The sequence below is a fragment of the Microtus ochrogaster genome, chromosome 21 (assembly GCF_000317375.1).
Source record: "Microtus ochrogaster isolate Prairie Vole_2 chromosome 21, MicOch1.0, whole genome shotgun sequence".
Lineage (NCBI taxonomy): Eukaryota > Metazoa > Chordata > Mammalia > Rodentia > Cricetidae > Microtus > Microtus ochrogaster.
This window is the reverse complement of record NC_022022.1, coordinates 35420014-35439378: the sequence shown is the minus strand read 5'-3', so window position 1 is coordinate 35439378 and position 19365 is coordinate 35420014. Positions and strand designations below refer to the sequence as shown.

General features: G+C 37.6%; 1 protein-coding gene across 2 annotated transcripts in view; it reads right to left on the bottom strand.

Annotated features, from left to right (window-relative positions):
• The window catches only part of Unc5c (unc-5 netrin receptor C), a 335223-nt gene that overhangs the window by 41151 nt on the left and 274707 nt on the right, over positions 1–19365 (bottom strand). Inside the window, exons 8-11 of one of the 2 annotated variants that reach the window (XM_026783907.1) lie at positions 6523–6579; positions 4445–4636; positions 3423–3767; positions 475–562 (exon numbers count right to left, since the gene is read on the bottom strand). In XM_026783907.1, the coding sequence (XP_026639708.1) occupies positions 475–562; positions 3423–3767; positions 4445–4636; positions 6523–6579 (682 nt within the window). The remainder of the gene's footprint in view (positions 1–474; positions 563–3422; positions 3768–4444; positions 4637–6522; positions 6580–19365) is intronic. The other variant, XM_026783908.1, reaches the window with a different exon arrangement.

Here is a 19365-nt window from a genome sequence, read left to right as displayed (position 1 = left end):
TGCTAGGCTGAGGTGGGAGGGGCATATCAGGGGCTGTGCTAGGCTGAGGTGGGAGGGGCATATCTGGGGCTGTGCTAGGCTGAGGTGGGAATGCCAGAAGCTAAGGTGTATCCACTTTTGTGATCTATATCTCTACTATGGCTAGATTCTCGACCCAGGTCACAAGATGTCAGCATATCTATCTAAATCCATGCATCTCTTTGGAGAATCTGTGAATCATGTTTTTGTCCTATTTTTCTGCTAAAGAACTATGTGTCCACTCACAGAAAAGAACTCTAGCATTCTATCCACACGTACAATATGCAGTGCCCGAAGCTTTAACAACAATGAGAAGTAAGATTGAATTTTTTATAGGTATAGAGTCAAATGTATGTCACCTAAGGCAAAATATATTGAATCTATCATTTCTATTGTACAATTCTCCCCCAAGTGAAACATTGATAAAGTCAAATGCAACAGAAAAAAAATATTTACCTCATATTTTCTTTCCTGTGTACAGTTACATACATTTCGTAGACTCTCCCTTGGGGAATGGCCCCAGCGGGAATCAGCAAACTTACTCCTGAATAGCAAAGGAAAAAAAATATTTTATAAGACCTGTGAACCAAAAGAAACTTCTAGAACTCCTTTGCAGCAAGCAAAAGGGAATGCGATTTTGCATCCGTGTAGCACTAGTTTTTACATTTTCCCTAAAACCATGCAAAGGTCCAAAGCTCCCCGTCCCCGCGCCTTCTTTCTGATCTTGCTTTTTACCATAACTCCCTCTGAACTGTTATGGGATTACTTAGGAGAGTGATGTCATTTTAAAAGTTCTTGTTTTATTTAAGGAATAGACAGATGGTTCCACTGTTATTTTTCTTGTAAATTGTAGAGAAACCAAAAACGGCTATTAAAATTTTAAACAGCTGCAATGATGCATTGTTTTTGATGTAAGAAAAAAAGTTCCCCATGAAATTCAGAGTCAGGGAAATGCTAACCTCAGCCATATCAGAAAACATTCTTTTTTCCCCTGAAATATCTTATGAGCATCAGTGTTATTCCACAGCAGAGAAAGAGATGGGAAGAATTTACTTTATTATTTGCAAGTCTAGAAAATGATCAACGGCATTTCACATAGCTGCAGTAAGTCAGAGAACTTCTCATTTGTTGATGATTGGCACCCATGAGAATGGTTATTCACATGAGCGGTGTGTGAGAACTATACTTTGGATGGTATTGAGACAATTTGAGTTGGTGTCAGGATCTCCTGGAGATCCTGGCTCCAAAAACTTAGTGAAATTTTTTTCTTTATCCAGTCTGAACAAGTTTTCAGATGATGTCTGCATTGGTGATCTGAGGTCTACCCTCTCATAACCCCAATCCAGTACAGGCCAGCACTACAGAGGGTGACTTGGTTGAAGATACTTGGTTTCATCTTTTCATTCCCATGAAATGCACATTGATTAAGTGCTGTAAAAATGCATAGACTTTCTTTGTGAGGACAGTGTCTGGCACCTTTATGCTGTCAAGAAAGAAAGAAAGTGAGTCTCCTTGAGTAACATGTAATGACTTGACATGAAGTAGAATGTGCCTAATGAGACACGGCAGCAAGAAAACTTGACTAACAAGTTTTAAATCTCAAGGGTTAGGGGTACAGTTATTCAAATGTCTTGACAAAACCTTATCTGGGAAGGTGTTGAACCAGGGTGTTCTTGAGATGGAGAGGGCAGCTATGGTGCTAGGGAAGTGGAACATGGTGTTCATGGCATCTGGAGGGCATGAGAGTGCTAGGGAAGTGGAACATGGTGTGCATGGCATCTGGAGGGCATGAGAGTGCTAGGGAAGTGGAACATGGTGTGCATGGCATCTGGAGGGCATGAAACTGGAACAGGAAGGCTGTGTAGGAGACAGCATAGACTCAGAATTTATTTTCCAATTAAATGATACAATGCATCTCAATTTTTTGTTATGAGGATGAAAAATTATAAATGCAAAGGTAAAAGAATAGTTAGGAAACTGTACTTAATAGAAATAATCCAAAGTTTATTTATAACACGTTAGCTTCTCCCCTTCCATTTAAGGAAGACTTTGTTATAATTCACATATTGGAAAGTGGTGGGTGAAGAGACAGGTACAAAAGACAGAATTCAATGAGCATCATGGGAGAAAGCACTATCTTTTGGATAAATGTAATTTTTAAGTAATATTTTTTAATTTTTAAATAATATTTAAAATTTACATTTTAAATAATAGGCTATGTTTGACTGGGCATTTAATGGACTATTATAAACATCATGTTTTTTTAAGAGCATATAAATAGCATGGGAATTAATGAGGTTAAAAATTCTTATATAACATGATATCAGTTATGTACAAATACAGGAAAAGGGAAAATGATATTCTGTCAAATAATTGTAACTTTATTACAAGGCCTTTTTAACGGGATAGGGTAAAATGTTATTATTAGCGTCACATTCAAGCTAAAGAGTCCTGTGGTTTTGCACTTGCTCATATATAGGTATAAATGTATTATATATATATTATATATCCCATGTATCTATTTGCTAGCAATATGTATATAACACATATATAAATAGAATGAAAGATATATCACATGTATAATATATACAGTATACTATATACATATATAATACACATGTAATATATTACACAATTTTATATGAAATTAATACAATAGGTCAGTGAAGTTATTTTATTGAACGTATTCACAAACTTGTCCAAAAATGTGAAGCTGTGCTTTTAAAGTAGTCATTTGCTGTCTAACATCCTATAGTGCAAGTCCATCAGTATTACCAACTTTCAACATTGGCAGTCACTGACTTAAGTGCTCTGTGGAAGATGACTGTGTTTTGTATTCTTTAGACATTGCTAGACATTGCTAAACTATTTAACACATTTGAAATAAATAAAACTACAAAAGTACACTGGTTGAAGCTGAGATTGTCAACAATAAATTGTTGACTGGAATAAATACCTTACAGATATTTTCTGATTGAATGATTGAATGAATAATTAATACAAAGATTTTGTGTTATTATACAATATTTCCAATCATTTATAAAGTAATTTTCTCAAATATAGTTTCCTTGAGAAAACTGGCCCAAACCAACTCTTTGCATTTTCTACTAATAGTATGTTTTGAACTACAGGGACTCCAGTGAGTATTCCTGGGTTGATAAAACCTTCAAGGCAGTAGGTGCCAGTTCTTAACTACACCTCAGCAGAAAGTTCTTTCAAGAGGAACTGAATTAAGAATTGCTTGGATGAAGACACATGGTTTTGTAGATTTTGTATGAAGTAATGTTTGAGATCTACTGAATGGAAATTTGACTTAGACTACATCCAACATTTCAGGTTCAGTAAAAACACACAGAGGTAAGATTTCAAGCTGCATCTTTGTCTTTTAAAACATTAAGACTTACCTGAGTTAGGAATGATGAGGTGACCCCCAAGTGAGTTGAAGGTGCCAAACGCTGTGCAGGATGGGTCGGTCTGTCTCGCGAGACTCTGATTCTTCAGGTTAAGAGCCTCATTCTCTAGCAAGGATTGGGTCATCTGGGGCGACAGCTTGGATGTGAACTCAGAGAGGTCATCCTGAGGGGTGACGGCACCTGAGGTGTTATACACTTTGATTTTCAAGTTGGGCAGTGGGTCCAGAATTGGCGAATTGGTCATTGGTATTTTGTCTGAGACATCGTGCAGAGCGTAGACAGGTCCCCTGTACATGGCTGCAGCTGAAGTGAGGTCAGGGGGGACTGCCAGGAGATCTGAGTCAGAAAGAGAAAAGAAGTCCGTTTGCATTCTCTGTTCAGACCAAGCTAGATTGGTGAGAAACCACTTCACACCTTTAAGCCAAAGCAAAGCTGCTCTGCTAACAGTACAGAAAGAGAAATCAAAGGTGCTGGGAAACAGGGCAAGTACAGCGTCAGTATCCATCTTGTTATTGTCCATTGATAGGTAGCCTTGCTTCTCTGATATGCTCCCTTGATGTTTAATCATGACACTTAGGGCATTTGGCCATTTCAACAGACTAGAAAGAACCATAGGGGCTACCAAGTCACTATCTGGTAATGGTTTTGCTTACCTATGCTAACTTTGGATTCACATGTACATCACTGCATTTAAAAAAAGCATTATCCGAAAGGGAAAAGAGACAAGAAAAAAAAAAATCAATGAATCAATGCAATAGTTCTTTCAAATAGAAGTTAAGAAGCAGGATAGAGGTACCTGTCAGACAAGCAAACCAGAAATGATCTCTGCATCTCATCAACTCTGAGTTACTGTATCAATTTCATTCTTATAATGAATAAAGCCAACCAAAATCTCCGCCTTTACTCAACTTACGTTCTACCTCGACTGGATGACAGAGATGCAACTGAATCTGAAACTACACGGTCACTCTGCTCCCCAGGGGCATAACTCAGAGGGTGGGAAGCTCACTGACCTTGTCTGGCAGCCTTGATGTTCACGGGCTGAAAGCCGCCATTGAGTGCTGAGGAATCAATGATGTCAGACTCGAAGTCACGGTGGTTCTTCCGGTAGACAAACAGGGCCACCACCACAGTGATCGCCAGACAAACGGTGACAGCTATCACGATCCCAACGTACAGCGCCACATCATCTGAGTCAGGAGCAGCTGGAAAGAGAGAGTGAAACATCCGACCAACTGCTTCTAGAGACTTCCCACAGAACACATATGTATTGCAGTAATCTTTTCAGACATTTATTGCCATTTTTTATGGGTTAATTTCAAGTCTATTTCAAAAGCTATATAAAATGGCTATGGTTTTTCAGTGGAAAATTATCACTGATTTCTTTTTCCTTCTCACTCTGCATCAATCCACGCACTAATCTATCTTGTAACTGGGCAGCATAACAGACGACTTATTGGCAGGCATTTAAAGAACCTGGAGCCCAAGCTATCCCAAACCACAGGAAATAAAATGTTTATTACTCCTTTCAGGTGAAAAAGTTTAGAAGGATTTTTGAATTTGCTTACAGTTTTTTTTTTTAAACCAACAAAACAAAACAACCAATCAACACTGTTAGAAACATCTGGTATGATTTTAATCTGTATGTGGATTGAACCAAGATGTTTTTCTAACTTCCACACCAGTCATAAAATTACTTCCTATATGTTTTTCTCTCTTCTGCTTAAATCAGTGCAAGAATGGATGGGAACTTTTGAACTGGGCAATACAGCCAAAAAAGTGTAAGGTTAGAAACATGTGTTTTCAGAAGCCCAGATCTGGGGCAGAAGCTAATGTGAGTTCTACCTTATGATGCAGACACAGTATTATCTCCCAGGACCCTGAGCTTCTCAGGGGCTCCTGTTAGAGCTTCCCACCTAAGCTTATTGTTATTGGAATAAACTATAGCTCTGTGAGGTGTTGCAGAGTAAAAGGTCCTGGTCAATGATCTGGCAGGTCAGCATGTGACCAACACAAGGTGCCATCCGCAGGGGGCTGTTTCTAGGTAATGCGAAAGAGCGCATTCTTATAAATGCTGTCTATTGTTTTGGTCGCATGAAACATGCTTGGGTAGAACTGGAGGAGGTGACAGAAACTGATTATGAAAACGAAACATAAAAATAAATGCAAGTTTTATTTAATCAGTTTGACATTGTTAAGTCTTTTGTTTTAGATTCGGGAGAAATATTCAGCAAACCAAACAAACCTGCGGTCTCGTCATCGTAAAAGAGGTCATTTGTTGACGCTGTAGGCAGTCAAGAACAACTGAAAACTTCCTGAACATGCACATTTGGGTGTGGGGTGGAGAGGACTTTCAAATCTCTATGTTCTGTGTTCAAAAATTTGGGAAACCATTCCTCTCTCCTAAGACACAGAGCTCCATGGTTTATGTGTGGAAATAACTCATCATTTTAATCTGCAATTACCAAGTGCTTGTGCCCCAGTGTCTCTAATCACACCGGCAGTTTATATGAATCTACTGTTGGAAAGGGTCCTCTTTCAAAGCTATCACCCTTCCCAGTATTTCAACTTTCCCCTCAATCAAGCCAGTATCAACAGCACCCCTCCAGCATCCCGATACTCTTCATTCTGTGAACACTGCTTTCAAAATGCTGACTCTACTTTGCCGTGGGGTTTTATTGGCGACCCTGAGGAAGAAATTTTAACTCGGACCAGAATAGTATATCTAATCCTTAATGCTTGACTTTACTTATTCATGATTTATAGCACAACAGATCTGCATTTCCTCAACCTTTCCTTTTTAGTATTTGAACTCTGCCCTTTATGTATGCCAGCCAATTTCACGATCTGTTTTCTCAGTGATGGGGACCTGTGCTGTCAATGGTGGACTGATAGCTTTTAAAGCTGGCAGCGACTTGAAATGACCCTTTCTTCTCTTCAGCATTGAAAATCTAATTTGCTTTTCATGTTAGAATACATTAGGCTCCTATTTCCTGTGTGCACATCTGTGAGCCAACGAAAGGCAAACTTGAACAGGGGCAATAATGTTAGAGGACTATTTCCCAGCATAAAACCCAAACATCAAACTTACAAGAAAATCCATATTCATTCTGGGTTCTGTGTTCAGTTGAAATGGGGTAAATGAATCCTTGAAAAGAAAAAAAAAACATACAAACGATGAAACAGAAATGGGAACAAAATCAAATTAATGAAGGAAAACAAAATAGGAAGCATGAAAAAATATTTTAATTAAAGAAAAAACGAAAAGAAACCTGTGGTCCTTTAACATTCTGGTGGAGTATGGAATTATGATTTTGTGCCTCCTGTTTGCTCTGGAGCCTCACTAAAAATCAATAAGTAGGCAGATTGAATTTCATAGGAAAAAACTGGTCTTGACTCACTAACTTTGGAGTGCTTAAAGTCTTTCTTTTATTGAGCATAAACTCTAATGGATCTAATTTATTTCAGACATCGAGGGTCATTAGCATAAGGAAAATCTTTTTTTCCTTATCCCTGCCATATGCCTTAATTCCCAGGACATGCCCAGAAGAGTCTGAACAGTTTTCATTTTCCTTTTCATTTAATCATAGCAGCTTGCTTCTGGTCTCACAGAACTACAGCAGGTCTGTCGTCACTGGTCAGAGGCTAAGTACCCATTTCCCCAGCTGAGCAGTGCTCAGCAGAGCTGGCCTCGCCAACATCTTAGATTCACTTTTTGGATTTTTGGTCATTGCTTGTCCCTTTCTTTTAATAGGAATGCAATCGAGACAGCCTGGGTACTGTATAGAGTCTCAATACAATGACAACTGCGTGTTGTTTTTTTTTTTTTTTTTCAAATCATTTGAAAATCAACTGGACTAAGAGATAATAAACTTACTTATTTTAGGTCTTTAGAGGGATGTTTTATTGGCCAGATAATAACTAGTAACCTGGCCCCACTAAAAATGCAGAAGTAGCATGGTAAGGACCCTTTTTTCCTTTGAATGCATTCTGCATAGGGAACCAATGAGAACAGCAACGTAACACTAAAAATGTCAATGCAAAGTGGAGGGAAATAGGCACAAAATGGGTAAAAATGAGGGCATAAAGCTTTTCAATGAGAAAGCTATGGAAAGAACGGTAAGTCCAACTTATAACAGGCACCCGGTGTTTCCTAAGATTTAATGTTCTGCAGCATATGAATTAATCAAATAACATAGCACCATTTGGATTAATCAAATGAAGATGAACATGAGCATGTGAATTAAACATTCCTAGTAATACTCAAGGGCAAAAAAAGCTAGAGAGGAACCAGAAGAATCACAAATAATTAGTGCAAAGCGAAGGTCTGGGAGGCTTGAATGGTGAGGGCAACTCTAAATCAGGCTGCAGGTAGCTCTCCTGCAGCCAGCAGAGCGCTCACTTCTCATCCGCTATTTACCTATTTGGGATTTAATTCCGGGGGAAACACACAATGCTACTTTAATGAAAGTGAGGCTTGCCGGAGCACAGATAGGTTTGCTCTGAATTAATATTTAATGCTTTCTTTCAGAGCAATGATTGCAACCTCCTACTTGGTTTTATAAATATTATATTCCTTATTCCAGTTGTCGGAGTCCATGTATTAGTTTGGTTTTCATTTTTAAACATCTCTGTCTGGTAATAGCTGTTTTCCATGTGTAGTCTGTGAACTCAATAGAAGGACAACTGGGACAAATGGAGACTCTGGAAACCCAAGGACTCAGGGCAAACCTGGTTTACTGCTATGCATGCAGAGCTGAGCATGAAGCCCTTCTTTTGGAAGTAAGGATGCTATCCTATACTGAGGAATGCTGATAAACTTAATTTATTTTTTTACATGCTACAAGACAAGGACGTGAGTGTAAACAGAAACTTGGAAATGTTCTGATGGCGACCTGAAAAATGTTGGTAAACACTTATAGGGTCCTGCTTAGATATGTAGGAACCTCAAAACTCATGAAAAGAAAGCTTCAGCCCAGAGACAAATGACATGCTCTGAAGTATATCCTCCATAAAGCAGGTCCTGGTTTTCCCTGATGGCTTATATTCCCACTTCCCTCAGATTCTTGTTCTTGACAGGCAAAACAAAGACTAATCGAAATTTATAGTTCTTACTTTATTTTCTAATGTTCCATATTGATTTAGATCTAGACCATTCGATAACTAAATTGGCTGGCATTGTAGGCATTGATTATGAGACTTAACTCAAGGCAAAGGATTAATTAATTAATTAATTAATTAATTAATTCACTCAACCATTCATTCAGCAGGTACTCTTGAATTCTACTATATTCTGAGTTCTAACACACTGGTAGGAGAGACTTTCCTACTGCCCAGAGCTTTCCTTCTGGCATATAAGAAGTAAATAAATGACACCATAAACAAAATTATTTTAAATATTGAAAGTGTGAATTAAAAATTAGGCATACAGGCTGATGATGCAGCCCAGTCATCAAAGGCTTGGCTATGACATGCATGCCTGAGTTTGAGCCCCAGCACTGAACATGTACACAGCATCAGGAGTGGTGCTGTACACAGAAGTAACCTCTGTATTTGGGAGGTAGAAGCAGGAAGATCAGAAGTTCAAAGGTATCATCAGCTACACAGAAAATTCAAGATCAGCCTGGGGTACACGAGACCCATCTCAAACATTACTATCTTCCTTGTTGTCATCATCATAATCCCCATTTATAATATAGAAAGAAAATGTGGTCTGATTAGAGATATACACAGCAGCAGATCATGTAGGATGGCTGGTCCACAAAGAAGTTTTAATGTTATTACAAAGGAAATGAAAACTATGCGTTTGAAACGTGAAACAAGTCACTTGGGATTCTCTATGAAGAAGGAACTGAAGGAGGAGCAGAGCCAAAATATTTCAGTTAACACTCAGTTGGGAGATAGCTTTTACTACATCAATATAGTTAGTGAAGTACTTGCATTTGAATTTGCTTTTAGTAAAACAAAATAGTAAAAAACTAAATGTCTCACTCACTATTATTTCTCACAGCTAGTTATATCCAATCTAGGCAAACGGACAGTTTCCTACATGAAAAACCAAAATCAGACCAATATTAGGTATGCTCAATGCCCCAATGTACCGTGTTATGGAGACATTGACAAAGAGTTGTTAAAGGAAACTCTGAAACCACTTCCATCCCTTCTAAAATCTTTGCTGCTACGTAAGGAAAGTGCCACTTAGGAGGCCAGAATGACTGCTGCACCCTGTAAATGGGAGAACAGAGGAGCCTTTTCCAGAACTTGTTTTTATGCTTTTCCATCTGCCTCATCTCTCCTGAAACAACAGGGAACGTTTTCTTCAGTTAAGGAAGTGGCCCTGCTGAGTGTCGTCCTAGCAATAATGAAAAATAACAAGTCCAGCACAACACAGCACCAAGGGATTGTTTTGTCGCTTGTGAACCTCATTCATATCGGAGGGATTTCACTTAACTTCTCTGATATATAAAGTGAAGCCAAATGAAAGAACACCAGGGATGCTGGACAACATAGTGAACTTGAGTTCCTGGTTTTGAATTCATCAGCCTGGCTGACTTCTGTTTGTCCAGCTCTCCCATTCCTTAAATGGTGAGATGCTGGACAAATGGTATCTTTCGCCAAGTTTCAGTTTTTGATCCATGTAGGATACTACAGATTCTTGTTTTCATAGTTGTAGAAGGGAGAAATTTGGTTTACACAATGCTTATAATCAATCAATAACTGACAAACAGTTACGGTGATAATCATTATGAAGCACAGTGTTAAGATACGCTGACGTGCTGGGTTCTAAGGGAACACTGTTTTGTACCATGAGTGTGGCCTAGTTAATGTGTGACCTCAGAGAACTTGCCTGCATTTCAGCTCCCTGTTTACAGCAGAGCCCAAGGAGCCCAATTTCCCTGAGAATCCATGGACAGTGTCCTCTTTTAAGTACTATATATTCTTAACTGTCCCCGTTGGAAGGGGTTTGTGCTTGGCCTTTGTGGCTTCTGGCAACCATACAGTGACATGCTTTAGGAGCAAGTTTCCAGAAGATGAGTGAAAATTGATGCTGGCCTGATTTCTCAAATGAGAGTGCTCCATTTCTCAATGAGGAATTTGAAAGGGGGCAGAGGCACTGGCTTTTATTTTTTGGATTCTCACAATGTTTGGGGGGCTTCTCTTGGCCTTTAGCAACTGAGGCCCAAGGACACTACATGCCCTGAAATGAGATGAACATTCATGGGGATAAAATGCACTCCATAAACTCAACACATAAGTCTCAGCACTCAGATTGATATTTTCTCTGTCATAGGCAGGATGCCAGGGCAGGATGCAATAGCTTTAGTATCTGGGCAAGATGGAGCCAATTCCAGCAAAGGCTATAAGGGAGCTACCATTCAATCTCTTAAAAAAGTAGAACTTTGAATATTTAAAGAAATTTTACTTTTCAAAGATGAAGTTTTCCTAACCTGGAGCACTAGAGAATGAAGGTTTTATTGTAAAGAAAAAAATATCAATACTATATACGTGTGTGTGTGTGTGTGTGTGTGTGTGTGTGTGTGTGTGTGTGTGTGTAAGAGTTGGTGCTGAGGTACCACAGAACATGTGTGGAAGTTATGGTATAATTTCAGGAGAGAGTTCTTTTCTTCTACCATATGATCTGGGTGTTGGAGTCAGATCGTCAGCTGCTGGGCCATATTGTTGGCCCTCATCATGGAGAAAAGCTTTCTGGGAACTTCAAACAACTTAAAAACAAATTTTGAGCAGCTCTCTTGAGTGGTTAGTGCAATGCCCCTTTGATTTCAAAAGCATCTTATGAGTGCTCAAGACATCATTTCAAGAGATCACGTTATCTAAGCTCTCCCAGTCAATGAGACTATGTGCCAAAGGCTAGAAAGGATAATTCCAATAGTATCCAAGTTTAGATTCAACCAAAGGAAATTTGATTTCAGCCATTCCTTTCAATCATGTTGATATTGAAATTTTGCATTGCCTAACCCCAGGGTGTCCCATTCACATTTCTGTTGACTCTAGACTTGGACTGCTACTATCACTCTACCCATTTCCTGGTTGCTGGCCGAAAAGTGACATGAGAAACAAGTGACTCCTATTTTACTCACGGTCATCTATTAGTCTAGGGATGGGACTACCCGCATTTTCCAACTGATGTCCAACTGTTTTAAAAATCCAAGTCCATGTCCAACTATCTTGAAATGGAAAGAGACATTTCCTTGGTTTCATATCTCAATAGCAACACATCTTTTTGATCATGGCCAGTGCCCGGTATCTGTATGGTTACGTGCGTGAATGTAGCCTGTTTGGTGGGGGTTTCATTTGGGCGTTATCAGGAGCAGTGCCAGAATCTCCACTTTCCCCAAACGTAGCAGCTATTTTTTTTTTTTTCAAAAAAGGTTTGCTTTCAGTGAAGTATAAATATAAGCTGATAGAAAAAAATGATCTTAGCTTTAGGATTAAAATAATTTAATGTTAACTACTTTTATTCTGTAATTAATATTTTCATACCAAAATTATTATAATAGATAATTCTGATTGCCAACTTGACAGGATTTAGAGTCACCATGGAAACAAACTTATGGGTATATCTGGGAGGGATACTTTAGGGAAAGGAAATTTAGCTAGGGAGAATCACTCTTAATGTGGATAGTAGAATTCTACTCATACCCCAAAGTTATTGATTCAGATACACAAACCAGTCTCCATTTTCCCAGCCCTGGGACTACAGGCGTGTGCTGCTGTGTGGGTGTTGAAGATCGGCGCCCAGGTTATCAGGCCGATGTAGCATACTCCCAGCACCCCCAAAAATAACAAATGAAATGATAACTCAGTAAGAGCAGGCAAAAGAGCTTATACAGTAAAGGGAGTCAAAATGAGAAAGATTCGGTTTATATAGTGGCTCCTACATTGATCTGTGGGGCTCAGGTGGGTCAATAGTTTCTAGTCAATGTTTCAATTTTTTTACTTTGCATAATAGAACAACAATTAGTGATAGTCAAAAGACCTATCTATGAGGTTATTTTTCTATCTTTTGAGTATTAATTAAATTGAACTCAAGTAATTTTTGACTCCATTTAGCCATATCTGACATTGAGGCATACAGCTGGGAACAATTTAAGCTACAGTCTAACGGTGTATCGTTAGATGAAAACAGAATAGAATTAAAATTAAAACTGAAATTCATTTAACTATAAAAAAAAGATATGATAATTTTATGCCCTCTAAAATTTGAGAACTCCTGACCCAGACTTAGGAAATATTTAAAAGAAATGCATGCACATAGATGCTGTGGGCATTACAGCTTTTTAAATTTGGAACCAAGCTAGGCAAAATGGAGACACTATGGTTTTGTAAGGATTTTTGCTTGTCTTCATGGTTTACTTACTGTCGTCTTATATCGCACTGTTTATATGCTCTTAATGTGCATATAAATAGACTTGAGGAAGCTGTAAGACCTTTAGAAAAGAAGACCAGTCCTATTCGGAGATGATGGTGACACCAGGATTTGACAATTACACAACAAAATTCATCAGTTTACAAGTGTGTTAACTGTGTTCTTTGTAAGTTTGGGGTTCTTTCATTTGTTTTTGTTTTGTTTTGTTTTCTGTGTGTGATAGGGCCATTATTGTGCAGTGGTGCATTCTGGTCTAGATAGCGTCAGTTCACGTCTGTTTTCTTGCCTTAACCACTGGTGTGCTGGGATTTTAGGCATGAGCCACCACACCTGGCTCAAACTAATGTTTTCAAATCACCAAATTTTAGTTAATTTCAGTTTTATTTATCTATTTGACATACACTCACCAAAAAACTTGCTAAGACCTGGTTTTATTCAAGACGTGATCATTAGAAGAATCTGCTCCAGGTAGACTTGCCCTTTTCCTTGACCTGGCTGCCTGGTCTGTTTGCCAAGTGTTTGCAGACCAACCTAACATGCGGGGTATTCCCATCTTGATCACATGCCTTCTAATGCAAACATTCTTGCTAAACCTCAAGAGTGACTCAAAAATCAACATGCCCAGGTTCTTTGTTTCCCTTTCCCAAGTCTGAGCTTATTTTATAAACCCATCAGAGCACTAACGATGTCAAAGGTCAACTTTGTTAAAAGCACACAAGGTCATTTATTATCCTTACCCATTCTTCTGAGGGTTTATTATTGATGGGGTTTACAAAAATCCAAGTAAATGCAAATGTAAAATTCAAGACGTTACAGGAAAAATAGGAAAGAGCATTTTCTTAGCATGATGCCAGCCATCTGAGGTGGCTGTGGCTATCTGTTACTCCATCTTTTGGTGGACACTGGCCACACCAAGATGGTTCATGGACTTGTTTGTAACAGCCACCAAGCATACCTTCTAAAAACAGTTAACAGATGTATAACAACCTCACAGGGAAAAAGACTTATCTCAGGTCTCACAGTGGATACAGCATAAATGCTTTAAATTCATCTCAGTTCACAATCCAGCTTAAGCATCAGTTGCCCAAGTGCTTTTATGATGGAGAATCCAAAACCATCAAAATTTTCAAAGAAGAATATAACATTATTAAGTTAGGGGTAATACTCATACATAATATCATACAAAGACCTTAGACAGAAAAAAAGCAATAATGTGGAATCCTGAAAAGGTGACTTAACACTAAATAGTCAATCTGTTGACTTTTATGATTAAAAAAAAAATCTACCTAACAGCCTTGCCCTAAACCCATTTTGCTCTGTTTGTTGGGACTGCCTAATAGTGACATCTTTCCTTATCCCCCTAGAGATGTCCCTCGAGGTGAAAGCTTTTGTCTCCTTACACTGTCTCTTTGGGCTCGGTAGGTGTTCAGCAGGTTTCTGTGGTCCCACATTTTCAACCACATCCTTGCTTTCAGAAGCAGGAAAAGGTTTTACCAGAAAGGAGAAAGGCAGCCCACACTGATTATGCTGGAGAATACCGAGCACTGTGCTGGGCAGGAAGTCCATGGACAGAATATTTATTTGCCATCTGGGACACTGCGCACATGGAGAACTATAGAAAACACAGCTACGGCATCAACTTTTAACTGTGGATAAAAGTGTTCAATGTCTAGCACTCACAGCTACGCTTTCCTATCAAACTGCTATGTTGACAAGAATTTTGCTGGATACTGACTGGCACCTTAGCAAGTGCCCACCGCAGGCAGTGCTAATCACATTATTCTGAAGCTAGGGGAATGATGATTTGGTAGGTAAATGATTTCCCCCGTGTTATGAGCACCTGAGGTTGCAGGAGCCCTGGTAGGCAGTGTGTCCACACTGAAATTTACACTCAGAGAGTTCTGCAACTTCCTCTGGTGAGAAGTAATGCAAGAGCTGTGTGACAGGCAGATGTTTTAATGAGTAGGAAGTGCTAAATTTGCACAATGCATAATAGTTTCATTTTCCAGAGTCAGGGGGCTTACTGATGTACACACAATTCCAGGCAGTCCTTGTTTGGAAATTGCAACATCTAAGGTCTTCTATAGCATAAACTCTCTTTGGTAAGATGTAATTCTAAGTTCACATTTGAACTCTTGTGATTGAAAGCTAAAATCCACAGGAATGTTTGCAGGAATGTACCAATTTAATTCATCATGGACCATTTCGTCTTTGAATAACTCTTTTCCAAAGGAAAAGTAACATGGATTAAACTATTATAAAGCATTACTTGCTTTTAAAAATACCAATGTATTTCAACATAAAGTCAGTTTATTTACTGGCTTAGCATTATTTAAAGATTTTTTAGGGGCTTTTCTATTCTCTCTCTCTCTCTCTCTCTCTCTCTCTCTCTCTCTCTCTCTCTCTCTCTCTGTGTGTGTGTGTGTGTGTGTATCCTCTCTTGCTCTCTCTTGCTCTCTGTTATTAGATCATCACATGCAATCCTATTTCAAAGCTATACTTTAAACACAGGCAGCAGATTCTGTCATATAATATTCGGGATAACAAAGAAACTGAAATATGCCCTACTAACATATCTCAGTTTCTTTGTTATCCTGAAAATAGTACAGTAGCCCCTACAACACTGTCTCCTGAATAGGCATTATTACTTAAAAACATGGAAATTTATTATGTGGTTTATTTTTTCTCATATCAGAACAACAAGACAAATACTTTTCTTATTTTCAGTATTTAAAACAGTGTCTTTGTTATTTTGTTTGTTTTTGTTTGACTTAATCCATGTTGGTCAATGTATCAAAATGCTCCAGTGTTTGAAATGATTGTATTCTTTTAAAAAACTAACAGTGTGGCTACAAAATGTCCAATTTCTTTGGAGGTAATTTAGAGACTCTGATGCCTTCAAGTTCCATTGCCAATGTATTTTAGTACACTCACACTAATTTCTCAAAATTTTAATTAGAGGGGAAAATATGTTGTGTATAAAGTAGCAACTGATTGTTTTGTTTTAGGGAATAAAGTTATGTCCTCTCTGTCTCTATTTCTTTGTTCCTTTCTGGAAATTCTTTAAAAAAAAAAACCTCTTATGTGTGGATAGCCTAAATTTAGAGAAACTTTGGCAATATCTTAAATATTGGGATTCTGCTGTACAAATGTCATTTTATAGCATTGCACAATGAATCTGATACAGCAAACATTCTAAGAATAAGGCTGTTTGCAAGCTCTGGGTGATATGCACATGACAGGCAACTAGGAAATAATGGAAAACCATAATTCAGTTCCAAATCCCCATGCCTTCGAAATACTTGATTTACTGGCTTTTAGTATCTCTCATCAACTTGGGTTTTCTACTAGATTTTCTGCTTGTATTTTATTAAATACTGTTATTAATGATCAAATTTGAATCAACATAACCAAGACCTTAAGATAAACCATCAATATTCCTATATCTCAAATTCAGAGGGCCCACTGTCAGAGCATGCTGGGACACTATCCTCCCCTCTACATTTCATTTTGAACATGTCATTTATAAATAGAAGCATAATGGAATGCCAAGTACAATTAATGTGCAGAACACGAGTCATATAGAAAAAAAACCTACTTATAATCTCATAAGCCCAGAGACAGAATAATTTTCAACAATAATTTCCTAAGCTTACTTTCATATAGTTATAGAAAAATGCACGTATAAATCCAAAACCGGATTTTCTGGCTTTGGATCATGGAAATATTTTAGTGTGTGCATCGTTATGTATTTTTTCTTTTATTTCTTTTTTCTATTTTGTTTTCAAGACAAGGTTTCTCTCTGCATCCTTGGCTGTCCTGGAACTAGTTCTATAGACCATGCTTGCTTCCAATTCATAAAGATCTGCTTGCCTCTGCCTCCCAAGTGCTGGGATTAAAGGCGTGCGCCACCACCGCCCGGCGATTATACATTTCTTAACCATTGGATTTTAACAAATGTCATTATGATTATGAGTGCACAGCCTTGGTGAGACTTGTATTTCAACTGCCTGGCCTCCAAGAAAGAACAAGGTGATAGATAGCACGAGTGTGGGGAAGAACATTGTCTTCTAGACTCGGCATGGTGGCTGTGCACCATGTGCTGTGCACATGAGCTCACAGCAGCTGTGGTGTTCCCTGAATAAGATACTTTTGTTTGTGGCTACTGGATTTTGCCACTTTGATCGCAGTGAATGTTTGCACATACATGCATGAGTAGCATTAATTGGACTTGACGGTTTTAGACACACACACAGAGTTTGGAGTAAGGTGGTGAGAGGAGGTAGAGGAAGAATAAGATCAGGATATTTTGTATAGAGAAGAATTAGTCAAAGAATAAAAAATGGGCTTTATAATAAAAACAATATAAACAATTAAAAATTTATAGCTACAGTTCACACGTACATATATATATGTAGTGCTTATATTAATTAATTGAAATCTATTAATTCAAATAGATTTTGTGGGTTAAAGCATAGTATAATTTTTAATTTTTTCCTAGAAATAATTATGAAGATCTTAATATTTACTAGTAAATGATAACTTTCTACTGCAAATGCATCAATATTTAACATAATTACCTATTCAAAATATTAAATACTTTTATAACTGATTCACAAAACCATGTGGATGTGTTTGTGTGTATATGTGTGTTCATGTGTGCTCTCTGTGAGAGCATTTGCAGAGCTCATAAATCAACAATGAACATTTTCCTCTGTTGTCAACTTTAATATCTGGGCCATCATATCTCAACAAGACCTCATTTGAAACCATCAGTAGCTTGGTAAACAATTGCAAATTACTTCAAATGAAAGCTAAACATTTTAGAACTATACAACCCAAGCAAATTAACTCTATAAATTAGAACTATGAATAAAACTATAATATGTACTGAGGCATAATGAGAAATGGAACTAAATAATGGTCAAAATATGTAGTCAAAGATTTTAATCAGCTATTTAAAATAGATATTGTAAGTTTCATGCCATTTTTAACCTTTTTCAGTATGATTTAAGTATTGAACTCATCAAAAGCATAAAACTGAATTTCTTTCTATAGGTTTAAAATTGCCATTGACAAGGTGAATTTAGTTAATTTACATGGCAGTTCTTGAAAAGTGTGTATTTCTTTGACATCTGGCTTACTGTTGGTATTTATCAAGGCCTTTCTTTTTTCCTTCTTTTCTACCTTCATTTTTTTTACCTTGAGCTTCATATTCAAATCCATACATTTGTAGACAGTCTTACCATTATATCTGGATCACTTGAATCAATAAAATATAATGTGAAAAACATAACTATTTTCTTCCAGAATATACATGGAATTTTAAAATCCTTCCTTAGTTCATAACTTGTTATGTTCCATGTTAGTATCATTTAGTTTCCCCTTAATTTCAGGTTACCGTCTATTATTCTTTATTTGATAGCATCAATTCTCAGTGTCCATTTTGTTGTCACTCAGTGGATTTTATGAGAAGCAAATGAATCCTTTGTCTTTTACTTGTCTTACAATCTCTTCCAATTTTGCTTTCTTGATTAATGAATGTCAGAATTCCTTATGTTAATTTCTAATTTGCCTACTACTTTTTACATAACATGCTTTGATTTCATCTAACTCTATCTGATCTGCAACCCAGGTTCCTAGTTTTTTTTTTCTTCACCTTTATCTATAGCTGTATGTGTTTAATCTGCTTATTAATCTTGTACGAAATTTTAAATTTCAACCATCATGTTTAAAGTTTTTAACATTTTATTTGATTCCCCCAAATGTTCTCATTCTTGTAACAATATTCTATGCTTTCATTGTAAAATAGTTGTCTTTATACTTTCACTGACAACTGTCCCAAGTCCCTGTGAGTGGAATGCTAATTCTTTTTGTTTTGTTGTAGGCTGTCCTTACACTGGACTGTTCTCTTGGGAGATTTTGAAATTTCATGCAATTTTCAGGGGTGGGCATTTTTAATTTTTAATTTTTATTATTTTTTATTTTTTACTTTTTTACAGATCAATGCACTAAGAAACTAAGATTGCAGAAGGGACCTGCTAGTGGTTTACTTTCTGCTGTGCTTCCTCAGAAGCTGCTCCAAGGATGCGAATTACATGTCTTTCTATCTTTTGCTCCCTGGAGTATATATGAAGCTCCATACCACAGCTGGGTATAGCATTGTGGTTTTACTACAGATTTTACTTAAACGAATACCTCATTTTCCTTTCCCTGCTATGATTTTCTTGTGGTTTCTTTGGAACAGTTGGCAAAAAAAAAAAAAAAAAAAAAAAAAAATTCTACTTGTTTTTCATGGTGGGTAGTAATGAATGAATTGCAGCTTTATTAAGTTCTTGCTCAAAGTCTCAGCCCAATTCTTTCACTAAGCCTCTGACCCTAGTACAAATCCCGACTCTCAAACACTCTAAGACCCAAATCATATCCACTTTGGCTCTGACTATTCTGGTGTCTGCCACACAGTCAACTCTCCCTTTGCCTTGTAACTACCTTCCTGTTACTTGTAGATTCTGTTCTCCTCTCCTCTCCTCTCCTCTCCTCTCCTCT